A 14,508-nucleotide genomic window follows, 5' to 3' on the forward strand; every position below is an offset into this window, starting at 1 on the left:
ACTTTTGCATTAAAATCGCAGGAATTATAGTTTCTGAAGGACTCGTGTGAATAGGCACTCCCTAAAATTACATGATCCTTATTAAGTCTACAGTAGACCTATTGTAATATATCAGAGACGTATATATTTGTGTTATATACGTCTCTGAATATATAGAGTGAATGTACTTGATTTCACACACGTTTGGAACATATTGATATGAATTTGTATCATACATATTTTAAAAAGGTAAAGATTGTCTGACAATATTAGATGTACAAATACTCAGTAATATTGGGCATGCATATTACTGCGTATGGTTGTTGTTTTGCACAGCCATACCTGCCAACTTTCCTGATTCTGTCACTCCCCAGCCCCGCTTCCCGATCGTATGGATCAAAATCGGGGACTCTCCCCATTTCAGAGATTTCACTAGCTAGGTCATAAGTAACCTTGCTGTATTTATCTAATTGGTAAGGCTGACCACATAATCAAGGCCTAGCTAGGTGAGTACACAGTCCAAATATCTAATTAGCGTCTCCCACTTCAAGTTAATCCTCACTGATCGCTACACTTGGGGACATACTTGTACATGGCTGATTGTTCTCTACCCAAACAATAGTAGACCATTGGTCAGGACTCGTGACTGGTCCCAGGTAGACGGTTGGTTAAGATGAGGTCATGACATACATCGAGGCTGCATTCGTGGAATTCCGGTTTAAACGGTTCAGGTGATCATGAATTATTCCACTATACACAAACACACCTGTGCTGGATGTGGGACATAGATGTAAAACTCAAAATGCACAGTTTCGGAATTATACCTGTCAAGCATAAATCAATTGACTAAATTAAGATACCATCCATTTGACTCCTACTTTATAGTACAATGCTCCCAGATTTATGTGAGTGCACAAACCCAACTTTTTATGCTGAAATTCTGAAAACTAATGATATTCAGATATAGAGTGTGCAAATTTTCGTAGTGTGTGGTATTGTGTACCCTTACTCAATATATAAAGCATTATATACAGTAAGGTTGTTGATCCGTAGGTTTCAGATTTGAATGACCAGTCCTAATTTCACCCAAGTTTGATATACCGGTATACATATATATAAACAAATTTCACAAGCACACCTAAATTGACTTAAATAATGTAGATGTGATGCATTTATTGTAGGAAACAAAGTAATACATTTCAATGATCCGAAGCTTAGTCACCAGAGTCACATTTGGTCACTACAATTATCAGGTTGGTGAAAATCACAAATTGGCATATATTATGCAAACTGATCTATTATTCACCAGTAGGGATTGAAATAGCCAAAATCACTTTAAACTTGACCTTTTAAATTTTTTTTGCCCATGTCGCATTTTTTTAAGCAATGAATCTGGCTTTTGTGGATTTCATGGAGTGATGAATTGAGTCTCTCTTGAGACAAGTTTTAATGAACTGCAAAGCATCTAATGAAGTTGTCCCATGTAATAGACAAAAGCTAGATTCAATACTTATATCTCAGTTAAGACAGTTTATTTTCAATATTTTAAGCTAATCCATATCTGCATCTGTGTAAGTCAAATGGATTCTGTTAAAAGTATAGTCTGACATTTTAAATTAGAGGATTATCAAACAGTTTTACTCAGGCGAAATATGATTATAGATGCAAAACTATGGTGGCATCCCTTACAGCATCAAGAAGGACAGACTTTTGTATGTCATCAATAATAAATAATAATGAATAATAATAATAATAAATGACTTTATTTAAGAGTCGATAACACTTTGAGTACAAGACTCTTCTAACAAGTGGTCGACAGTAAAATGTACAATATATACAACATTAAGATTACAGCATCACATATGATATAAAATTCACAAATATCACAGTAAATAGCACAATCATGAAGGACGAAGATGTACATCAATAAAACAAATGTAATGATAAAGGCACATAGTGAAGAGGTATATATAAAGGTTATAGAGAGACTAATAATATAATAAAAATGTGGAACTAGGTTGGTAAATTGGAGATAAATTTTTTACAATGAAATTTAAAAGTTGGTAAGGTTCCACATTGTCTGATAATTTCGGGAAGCTGATTTCACAAAGTTGGTCCAGTATATAGGAAGGAATTTCTAAACTTTTCTAAACGATCAGCATAAAAAACATCATTTACCTTTTCTAAGAGGTCATGTGCTAATATTGTAGCCAATTCACCATCAGTTATCACTGATATCATATGTGAACATCTTAAGAATACATTGATAGTTGAAAAGTGAAAGAACAAAATGTAAACACGATGGTCAGTAAACACAATGGTCGGTAAACACAATGGTAAACACAATGGTCGGTATACACAATGGTCGGTAAATACAATGGTCGGTAAACACAATGGTCGGTAAACACAATGGTAAACACAATGGTCGGTAAACACAATGGTCGGTAAACACAATGGTAAACACAATGGTCGGTATACACAATGGTCGGTAAACACAATGGTAAACACAATGGTAAACACAATGGTAAACACAATGGTAAACACAATGGTAAACACAATGGTAAATACAATGGTAAACACAATGGTAAACACAATGGTAAACACAATGGTAAACACAATGGTAAACACAATGGTAAACACAATGGTAAACACAATGGTAAACACAATGGTAAACACAATGGTAAACACAATGGTAAATACAATGGTAAACACAATGGTAAATACAATGTTCGGTAAACACAATGGTAAACACAATGGTAAATACAATGGTCGGTAAACACAATGGTAAACACAATGTTCGGTAAACACAATGGTAAACACAATGTTCGGTAAACACAATGGTTGGTAAACACAATGGTAAACACAATGGTAAACACAATGGTAAACACAATGGTAAACACAATGGTAAACACAATGGTAAACACAATGGTAAACACAATGGTAAACACAATGGTAAACACAATGGTAAACACAATGGTCGGTAAACACAATGGTCGGTAAACACAATGGTTGGTAAACACAATGGTAAACACAATGGTAAACACAATGGTAAACACAATGGTAAACACAATGGTCGGTAAACACAATGGTCGGTAAACACAATGGTAAACACAATGGTAAACACAATGGTAAACACAATGGTTGGTAAACACAATGGTAAACACAATGGTAAACACAATGGTTGGTAAACACAATGGTAAACACAATGTTCGGTAAACACAATGTTCGGTAAACACAATGGTCGGTAAACACAATGGTAAACACAATGGTTGGTAAACACAATGGTAAACACAATGGTCGGTAAACACAATGGTCGGTAAACACAATGTTCGGTAAACACAATGGTAAACACAATGGTAAACACAATGTTCGGTAAACACAATGGTCGGTAAACACAATGTTCGGTAAACACAATGGTTGGTAAACACAATGGTAAACACAATGGTCGGTAAACACAATGGTAAACACAATGGTAAACACAATGGTAAACACAATGGTTGGTAAACACAATGGTAAACACAATGGCCAGTAAACACAATGGTCGGTAAACACAATGGTTGTTGGCTGTTTAATCCAAGTTAATCTTCCACAATATAAAGTTTATAACCATTTAAACTAATGTAGTTATTTTCCAGACAAAGAAAAACTTACTTTCAAAATAATTCTACAAATTACAGAACATGAAAATGATGAAATACTTTATTACTGTACACAAAAACGTTTCTCAAGAATCTTGAACTGACATGAGCTGTTTACAGAAGTGTTGTTAGGGTACTGCGATGAACTCTGAGAGAGATTGATGAAGCATGTTTTGTAACCTGTTCCAGTAGCCTATGTATCCATAGCATCAACAACAGTGAAGATGCAGTTTTGTATCTGAGTCGCTCGGTAGTTGCTGTTGATGACTTCGCTAGGTCTATATATTCTGCAAATCTGGAGCAAACTTTTATTTAAAGTTTATCATCAAACAGTTATAAAAGTTCTCTCCCCTTACAGAATCTGTAAAGGTTGTATTCATACATCTAGATCAATATTAATCTATGCACGCCTGATTCTTGAAGAAAAAAAAAGCATGGCCTATATTATATCTTTTATATCTTTTGGAGAAATTTGACAGCTGTTTTTGCGAAATCTAATACATACATTGTAAATGATTCAAATTTGTAAAATATCAATAATCTTTTCACAATTTATTGCAGAAGTTACTGTTTGAATGATTTCAGCCAGTTTTCATCACAAATCCATATCCCAATTGGTGTATATCAGGCCAGATTGTGTATAATATGTTAAAAGTTTTCCCCGACCTGATTATACCAGCAGTATCACAGACATGCTGGAAACCCTCATCTGGTCTTCACTTGAACAAAGATGGAAACTTGCTTCTATCTGTTTATATACAAAATATCAAACAATTGATCTCCCTTAATATTACAGTATTCCTGACATCACAAGTTCAGACACCACACAGCTCTACAACTCATGAACCTGCCAATTCACATTGCCTTAATACTTAAAATCTGGAAATGTTCACTTCTTTTTTGTCTTGAATATAAACTCTAATGCTTCTGTATGATATTCATAATATTGAACATACCAGAATACTTACATGAATTGAACAAATTTTGCAAATTTCATGCCAAATCAGGACTGGCAGCTTCCTTGTAAGAGACAGTATGTTTATTTAAATTAAAGAAAGTTTCAGAGTCGTTAACTGGAAATTGGGTAAACAGGTAATCAAAGCTCCTCTTTTTTTGATTGGTTTGAAATTTTATTTTTTTCAAGAAAGTTGCAGCAAGATGCATTTCACAGCATTAATGTATATGTTTGTTAAGTTTATTTTTAGCTGCTCCGGCTGAAGGGCCAAGTGAGCTTATGCCAAAGTGTTGTATCAGTTCCTCCATCCGACATCAATGTCATAATGTCATAAGCACTGAATACTGGTCAGTCATAAGGCCCATCAAGGTTTTAGTTACAATATTTTTTAGTCTAAGCGTAACACATCCTCGATAATCCAGGGGTTACACTCCCTTTCACTCTCTACACCCCTGTAATCTGTCCGGACAAAATTGAAGGTTCCATGTACGACCCCTTGTGGACAAGTCAAAAAGACTGATTTGATCCTTTGATGTACATCAAACGAATCTTGTTGTCCTATAAGGGTATATTGTAATGGCTTTGAAGTTTGATGTCGCTCCTCTGTGATCTTCAAAAGGAGCGTATCAGCATGTGATTGGTCGGTTTTTTCTCCTGGAACCAATCATATTACTTCTCTTCAATTTTTGCCTTCAGTTTTGCCATGGCATGTTCCAGGAATTCAGAGAGTGAAAGTGATCATAACCCCTGGAGTATTGAGGATGAATGTAACAATGTTATGGTTTCAGCCTGTTGTCGCAGCCTTTGGAACTAGCTGTTACTACCAATCATGGCTTTTGATTGGTGGAATAATTCCAGTAATTTAATAGTGACTCCTAGCAACAGTCATATGCTATTTATTTTCAAAGTCATTGCAAATTTGTTCTGGAGTTCAATTTTTACCAAGTGAAATTTCTATCTGCACTTACGGCTTTAGAGAAATTCACTGAAATCCTGAAATTGCAAAGTGTTGGAAGAAGTTTTAAGTTTCATATCCATTCAAAGAGAGGAAAATATTTATTGTAAAATCCTTCCACCATCGATTTCGTGTTAAATCACAGAAAAAGGTTTGCTAGTGTAAAAACTGTTAAGTCTTTAACACATGTTTCCCTTATCCCTTGTGATCTATATGTTATGTATATGTCTCATTTGTGTGTATGTTGATTCTGTAAGGGTTATGCTGGTGATTTGCCTGATGAGGGTAATAGTGTTTACATAGCCATTGAAACATTACATATGATCAATTTGATAAATTGTCTGAAATTAGTTGATAGTAAAATGTTGTTTTTCTTTTCAGTGAAAAAACCTTCACTACCTGATCAAGTAATCCCAGTTGGTAAAAATTAACAACTGTGTAACTATGACCACCCATATCAATGTAAACGATGGTGGGACGGAGAATTCAAAAACACAAGAGCAGACTTCCAAGGAAGTTCCAGAGGCCCCTGTTGTCACCAGTCAGGACCAGGTTGCCGTTTCCCTGTTGGAACAGCATGATGATGACAAGGGGGCACCTGTTGTAATGACTTATAATATAGAGCCAGCTTACCAGAATACCTTAAGTAACCCCTACAAAGAGACAACAATAACATTGCCCCACCTTGTTAAAAAGGTGCCACCGAGAGAGCTGCTACCTCGTCCATATCGCACTTTTAACCAGGTGCTAGCTTTGTCCTATGTTAGTATCGTATGCTGCCTGTTTATTGGTATGTTTGCCAATCGCTACGCCTGGCGTGCTAAGATCCAAAATGGTAAGGGACTTTATGCTCTTGCCAAGAAATGGGCGCGTATCGCTGTTTATGTTAGCTACGTTGCCTTTGTGTGTGGAATTCTCATCGCCACCTTCATCACCCTGAATGAACTTGTCTGGAATGATGATGAAATAAAGTGATATGGAGGTTCTGTATGAGGTTCAATCTCCAGGATGGTTAGGCAATCTGTATATAACTGATATTTTAACAGTTTTGTCTTGTAAAGTCAGAGTTCATTTTAGTACCATTTATGCATTTTTCCATAGTACTCTGACACGGTAGGTTTACCTCAATCTAGAGTTCTGTTCATGCTTCTGTGTGGTGATTAACAGTAATCAGTGACCAATTTAATGTAAAATAATAACAATGTGTTCAAATCTAAACAGGTGCTAAATATAGTGTGATTTATGAAATCGTTTTGTAGCATAGTATAATTTTTTCAGTTTAGCCTTTTAAATTGAATTTTTACAGATAGTGACCATGCCCGGTGATCTTATTACTACTGTATATATGGAAACTTTACCGATAGAGCAAAAATAAAAAGGGGGATAAGTTAGATACTGAAGCTGAAATACAGAGAGGATATTTAATGGTTTCCCATTTAATATTATATGATTTTTTTCACGAGTAAAAAGCACAGATGAAAAATATTTTCACAAACGTGAAGCACAAGTGAAAAATACAGATATCATCTGTCATACTCATGCAATATTGAGTATGATATTTAATAGGAAACCATTTCATTTTCTTTTTATTACATTTCATTTAAAAAACTGATCTAAACATGAAATGAAGCAGTGTTAATAAAAAGTAAAATTAAGTGATGTTTATGGAAGTTTGGGATTTATTAGCACATTCTTTGTCATTAGATAGTGCGAAGCTGCACAAGATGTTGTTTTGAATTGACTGTTTTTACATATTGTGACAGTAAGATTAGGACAGTCAGTGTTGTGTTTTTGTATAGTGCTTTTAGATTAGAGATGTTGTGTAAGTCAGAAAGCTTATTATCATGTACATCTCTTTTAAATACTGACTACAGTGTGTTTCTAAAATGTTGATGATGAAAATTTTTTAAACATGCCATACTGCTTTTCCTTATGTTCTAGCTGCATTCTAAAACAAAAGTTGTTGATTTTTAGGTCTCCATCATCAGATGGTAGGCTATTCAAATCGCTCTGCGTCTGTGGTCTCTGCGTCTGTGGTCTCTGCATCCATCCTCTGTCGTTTGTCCGTCCCTTAACAATTTTTGTTAGCGCTTTGGCTTGAGAAGTACTGGATGGATTTTTCTCAAATTGGTCTCCCCTTGGTCTATAGTTGTGTCTGTGTAATTTTGGGACTGGTCAGAAAAACAAAATGAATGAAAGGTGGCCATCTTGGATTTTGACTTTGAAAGTTTATTTTCACTATTTCTTGAGAAAAATTGATAGGTAGATTGCCCTGGGTCCTTCTGCCAGTTCGATTTTGGATGCGAGAAAAAAAAAAACCAAAATGACTGACAGGCAGCCATCTTGTATCTTATTTTTGAAAGTTTGTTATTACTATTTCTAGAGAAGTACTCGATGGATCTTTCTTAGATTTTATATATAGGTTGCCCTTAGTCCCTTCTGGTGACAGTGTGATTTTGGGTCTGATCAGAAAAACAGAATGGCTAACAGACGACCATCTTGGATTTTGACTTTGAAAGTTTGTTATCACTATTTCTTGAGAACTACTCTATAGATCTTTCTCAAATTTCATGTATAGGTTCCACTAGGTCCCTAGTTGTGCCTGTTTGAGTTTGGAACTGATCAGAAAAACAAAATGGCAGACAGGCAGCCATCTTGGATTTTGCCTAGTAAAAATTGTTATTGCTATTTCTTATGAAGTTCTGAATGGATGTCTCAAATTTCATACGTATGTTCCATTTGGTTTTTCCTTGTGATCTTTTGATTTTGGGGCGGATCAAAAGAAACAAAATGGCTTCCAGGCCACTATTTTGGATAGGCAGGTAAAGATTATCATCGTTGTTTGTGCAAAGGAATGTTCAAATATCTTATCATTAAGAGCAAAAGCAGAGAAGAGAAAAGAAGGGAAAAGAGCAAACTTTCAAAGAGCATATAAAGATCAAACAATGGTGGGCGCCAAGATCCCTCTGGGATCTCTTGTTAATCAAGTGATTGCTAGTTTTCAATACAAGTACACATATAACATTACAGAGGATGGTGGGGTCTCTTTGGGACTTAAATACAATGCTCAGATTGTCAAACATGCTCTCTGTGGATCAAAGTTACTATGATCCATGTTACTTGTGGATCACAGGAGCTGTGGGCCGTGTTACTTGTGGGTCACAGGGGTTGTGGTCTGTGGTACTTGTGGGTCACAGGAGCTGTGGTCTGTGTTACTTGTGGGTCTCACGGGCTGTGGTCCGTGTTACTTGTGGATCACAGGGGTTGTGGTCTGTGTTACTTGTGGATCACAGGAGCTGTGGGCCGTGTTATTTGTGGATCACAGGAGCTGTGGTCCGTGTTCTTTGTGGGTCACAGGAGCTGTGGGCCGTGTTACTTGTGGATCACAGGAGCTGTGGTCCATGTTACTTGTGGATCACAGGAGCTGTGGGCCGTGTTACTTGTGGATCACAGGAGCTGTGGGCCGTGTTACTTGTGGATCACAGGAGCTGTGGTCCATGTTAGTTGTGGGTCACAGGAGCTGTGGTCCGTGTTCTTTGTGGGTCACAGGAGCTGTGGTCCATGTTACTTGTGGGTCACAGGAGCTGTTGTCCGTGTTACTTGTGGATCACAGGAGCTGTGGTCCATGTTAGCTCACAGGGGCTGTGGTCCATGTTACTTGTGGGTCACAGGAGCTGTGGTCCATGTTACTTGTGGGTCACAGGAGCTGTGGTCCATGTTACTTGTGGGTCACAGGGGCTGTGGTCCATGTTACTTGTGGGTCACAGGGGCTGTGGTCCATGTTAAGGTTATGAAATGGCAGCTAAGATCACAGCTCACCTGTAGATTGAGTAGGTATGTGATGTTTAATGGGGATCCTGTTAATATCCTGTGTACTTTTCTTACATTAGCCTTAACTTAGTCTCTTGACTGCCATTGTTATGTAAATGAGGCCTTAACTTAACCCCTTTTCTACCATTGTAATATCATTGGTTTGCAAATTTGGCCTACCTGTTGTTACTGGTTTGAAAATATAAATTAGGCCTACTGGTTGTCCATGGTATGTAAGTTAGGCTTACTGGCCGTCCGTGGTTTGTTAGTTAGGCCTACTGTCTGTCCATGGTATGTATGTTAGGCCTACTGGCTGTCCATGGTTTGTAAGTTGGGCCTACTGGCCGTCCGTGGTATGTAAGTTAGGCCTACTGTCTGTATGTGGTATGTAAGTTAGGCCTACTGGCTGTCCGTGGTTTGTAAGTTAGGCCTACTGGCCGTCCATGGTATGTTAGTTAGGCTTACTGGCCCTCCGTGGTATGTTAGTTAGGCCTACTGTCTGTCCATGGTATGTAAGATAGGCCTACTGGCCGTCCGAGGTATGTAAGTTAGGCCTACTGGCTGTATGTGGTATGTAAGTTGGGCCTACTGGCCGTCCATGGTATGTAAGTTAGGCCTACTGGCTGTATGTGGTATGTAAGTTAGGCCTACTGGCTGTATGTGGTATGTAAGTTAGGCCTACTGGCTGTATGTGGTATGTAAGTTAGGCTTACTGGCCGTCCGTGGTATGTTAGTTAGGCCTACTGTCTGTCCATGGTATGTTAGTTAGGCCTACTGGCTGTCCATGGTTTGTAAGTTAGGCCTACTGGCTGTCCATGTTATGTAAGTTAGGCCTACTGGCTGTCCATGGTTTGTAAGTTAGGCCTACTGGCCGTCCGTGGTATGTAAGTTAGGCCTACTGGCTGTATGTGGTATGTAAGTTAGGCCTACTGGCTGTATGTGGTATGTAAGTTAGGCTTACTGGCCGTCCGTGGTATGTTAGTTAGGCCTACTGTCTGTCCATGGTATGTTAGTTAGGCCTACTGGCTGTCCATGGTTTGTAAGTTAGGCCTACTGGCTGTCCATGGTATGTAAGTTAGGCCTACTGGCCGTCCGTGGTATGTAAGTTAGGCCTACTGGCTGTTATCAGAAGAAACCACAATAGCTCATTTGGTAAGAGCATTGACCATAGCTGTCCATAGAGCAAGAAATCCAACAAACTTCATAATTTATTTAGGATGGTAATTAGGCATAATAGCATCCATTTATAGACATTTACATCTAGGCTGTCTATGTTTATTGGGTTTACTGGCCATCATTGGTATGTAAATTAGGTCTACTGTTTCTCTGCATGTACATGTAATTTGATTCATAGGTCTCTTGTTTTTTGTTTGTAAATCTAGCTTCAATTTTCCCAGGAACATACATGATAACCATGTATAATCATAAATGAATGTATATTTTTAACCATAATCTCATATTTTTTAATGTTTTTCTAAAGTTATTTACAGTATATTTTTAATGTAACTTACATATATCTGTTATAAGTTTAAATCTTTTTTACATATATATTTTAATGTGTTGTTTCTCCTCCCTTAAAATGTTTCCATGTGTAATTTTTACCATGTACCAAAAGTGTACATGACAATAGCCTGTTTGAACTCTAAACTGTATATACTTCTAAAGACAAGTAAAGGAGAACATGTCAGGTAGCATTTAGAGGAAATGAATGAAGAACTGTGTTCACTTTTTGTCATAATTATTGCTTTATGGCCTGTCCTTTACTTCTGATTTGTTCTAGTTACATGCTCTCTAACTTATCAACACTTAATTGTTCCTTCTAGTCAGACAGCCTGTGGAATCAATCACGAAGTTAGGATACCTGGTGCTAGATCTCTTTATTTTCGGCGGCGAGTTGTGGAGTTGGGGATTGTTAGAAGTTGTGGAGTTGGGCATTGTTAGGAGTTATGGAGTTGGGCGTTGTTAGGAGTTATGGAGTTGGGCGTTATTAGGAGTTATGGAGTTGGGCGGTGTTAGGAGTTATGGAGTTGGGCATTGTTAGGAGTTATGGAGTTGGGCGGTGTTAGGAGTTATGGAGTTGGGCGTTGTTAGGAGTTATGGAGTTGGGCGGTGTTAGGAGTTATGGAGTTGGGCATTGTTAGGAGTTATGGAGTTGGGCGTTATTAGGAGTTATGGAGTTGGGCGGTGTTAGGAGTTATGGAGTTGGGCGGTGTTAATTTGCTTACAACCTCTTTTTTTTATTGTGATACTTGTTTCATTAACACACCAATATTGTGTGAGATAACATCACCACACTGTCTACTATTAGCACAATCTTTTATGTTGTAGTGTACATGTTGTAAACATTTAATCTTATACAACAATTGTAGGATCCTTAGTCAGATACATTTCTTTGTGGTAATGCTGTACTTGTTTCCTGTCTTGAAATGGAACAAAAATGAAAATGCATGTGTTTTTTTTCATGATTATTAGAAATCTTTAGATTTCAAAAGTATTTCTGCCAAAAGAATCATAATTGTAAATCAGCATAATATAAAGGGAATATGATTCTGGAAATTGTTGCTTTTAAAGTAATTTTAATTGATTGTAAAATGATTTTTTGTTTACAAAATTAAAAATAGTGTGAAACTACTCTGGATGTTACTTTTTTAATTAGAAATATGTTTGAGAACCACTACACTTCTGAATGGAAACCATTGATGACGGCTATGTATGTATTCAAATGAACATTTTTTTTCCCCAATATATCAAAGGTGTGGTATGAGACGCAAGAACGCAATCTTAAACATCTGATAACTGGGAAATATGAACAGATTGTGTCGGTCCCATAGCTCTTGTATAGACAGACTTAATCTATCATACCATTCAAGACATCATTAACATCTATCGTTATATAAAATTTTGTTGAAATTTGATGGTAAAAAGTTATTCCACAGAAATAGAGAAGGGATCTATTTCAAACATTTTCAATTCTGGCAAATGCTGACAGATTTTAACCAATATCTTAGGGATCCCACTGATATAAATCAATATACCAAATTCAAATCTGACAAAGTTAAAAGTTCCTTGACAGAAATGAAGAAATGATTTACTTTAAGGAATTAAAAGGTCCTGCACTGTGGCAAATGTTGACCAATTTTTACCAATACTGAACTTGTAAGAGATATAAAGCAATATACTTTTAATTCAAACCTGATGAAATAAGCTATTTGATAGAATCCCTACAAACTGACAAAGATGTCAAAACTTCAAGATCAAGAGGTGTATCCTTGTAATTCCACTGACCTACTGAGTCTGACATTATGGCCTGAAGAAACATGATACTACCAAGGTGTATCCTTGTAATTGGCCTGAAGAAACATGATACTACCAAGGTGTAGTCTGACATTATGGCCTGAAGAAACATGATACTACCAAGGTGTATCCTTGTAATTCCCTACTGAGTCTGACATTATGGCCTGAAGAAACATGATACTACCAAGGTGTATCCTTGTAATTCCCTACTGAGTCTGACATTATGGCCTGAAGAAACATGATACTACCAAGGTGTATCCTTGTAAATTCCTGAAGAAACATGATACTACCAAGGTGTATCCTTGTAATTCCCTACTGAGTCTGACATTATGGCCTGAAGAAACATGATACTACCAAGGTGTATCCTTGTAATTCCCTACTGAGTCTGACATTATGGCCTGAAGAAACATGATACTACCAAGGTGTATCCTTGTAATTCCCTACTGAGTCTGACATTAAGGCCTGAAGAAACATGATACTACCAAGGTGTATCCTTGTAATTCCCTATGGCCTGACATTATGGCCTGAAAACATGATACTACCAAGGTGTATCCTTGTAATTCCCTACTGAGTCTGACATTATGGCCTGAAGAAACATGATACTACCAAGGTGTATCCTTGTAATTCCCTACTGAGTCTGACATTATGGCCTGAAGAAACATGATACTACCAAGGTGTATCCTTGTAATTCCCTACTGAGTCTGACATTATGGCCCCATGATACTACCAAGGTGTATCCTTGTAATTCCCTACTGAGTCTGACATTATGGCCTGAAGAAACATGATACTACCAAGGTGTATCCTTGTAATTCCCTACTGAGTCTGACATTATGGCCTGAAGAAACATGATACTACCAAGGTGTATCCTTGTAATTCCCTACTGAGTCTGACATTATGGCCTGAAGAAACATGATACTACCAAGGTGTATCCTTGTAATTCCCTACTGAGTCTGACATTATGGCCTGAAGAAACATGATACTACCAAGGTGTATCCTTGTAATTCCCTACTGAGTCTGACATTATGGCCTGAAGAAACATGATACTACCAAGGTGTATCCTTGTAATTCCCTACTGAGTCTGACATTATGGCCTGAAGAAACATGATACTACCAAGGTGTATCCTTGTAAGTCCCTACTGAGTCTGACATTATGGCCTGAAGAAACATGATACTACCAAGGTGTATCCTTGTAATTCCCTACTGAGTCTGACATTATGGCCTGAAGAAACATGATACTACCAAGGTGTATCCTTGTAATTCCCTACTGAGTCTGACATTATGGCCTGAAGAAACATGATACTACCAAGGTGTATCCTTGTAATTCCCTACTGAGTCTGACATTATGGCCTGAAGAAACATGATACTACCAAGGTGTATCCTTGTAATTCCCTACTGAGTCTGACATTATGGCCTGAAGAAACATGATACTACCAAGGTGTATCCTTGTAATTCCCTACTGTGTCTGACTATGGCCTGAAGAAACATGATACTACCAAGGTGTATCCTTGTAATTCCCTACTGAGTCTGACATTAAGGCCTGAAGAAACATGATACTACCAAGGTGGTGACATTATGGCCTGAAGAAACATGATACTACCAATTATCCCCTACTGAGTCTGACATTATGGCCTGAAGAAACATGATACTACCAAGGTGTATCCTTGTAATTCCCTACTGAGTCTGACATTATGGCCTGAAGAAACATGATACTACCAAGGTGTATCCTTGTAATTCCACTGACCTACTGAGTCTGACATTATGGCCTGAAGAAACATGATACTACCAAGGTGTATCCTTGTAATTCCCTACTGAGTCTGACATTATGGCCTGAAGAAACATGATACTACCAAGGTGTATCCTTGTAATTCCCTACTGAG

The 14,508-nt window shown here is 37.4% G+C and overlaps 1 protein-coding gene across 1 annotated transcript; it reads left to right on the top strand.

Moving 5' to 3' along the window:
• Positions 1-406: 406 nt before the first annotated feature.
• On the top strand, positions 407-9,127 carry LOC132545465 (uncharacterized). Its single transcript, XM_060209150.1, has 2 exons — positions 407-485; positions 5,909-9,127. The coding sequence occupies exon 2, from the start codon at positions 5,972-5,974 to the stop codon at positions 6,500-6,502; it is 531 nt and encodes a 176-aa protein (XP_060065133.1). The 5' UTR covers positions 407-485; positions 5,909-5,971; the 3' UTR covers positions 6,503-9,127.
• The last annotated feature ends 5,381 nt before the right edge of the window (positions 9,128-14,508 follow it).

This window comes from Ylistrum balloti, unplaced genomic scaffold, assembly GCF_031769215.1.
Source record: "Ylistrum balloti isolate Yb309-2 unplaced genomic scaffold, AGI_CSIRO_Ybal_v1 Utg369596, whole genome shotgun sequence".
In the NCBI taxonomy this organism is placed as follows: Eukaryota; Metazoa; Mollusca; class Bivalvia; order Pectinida; family Pectinidae; genus Ylistrum; species Ylistrum balloti.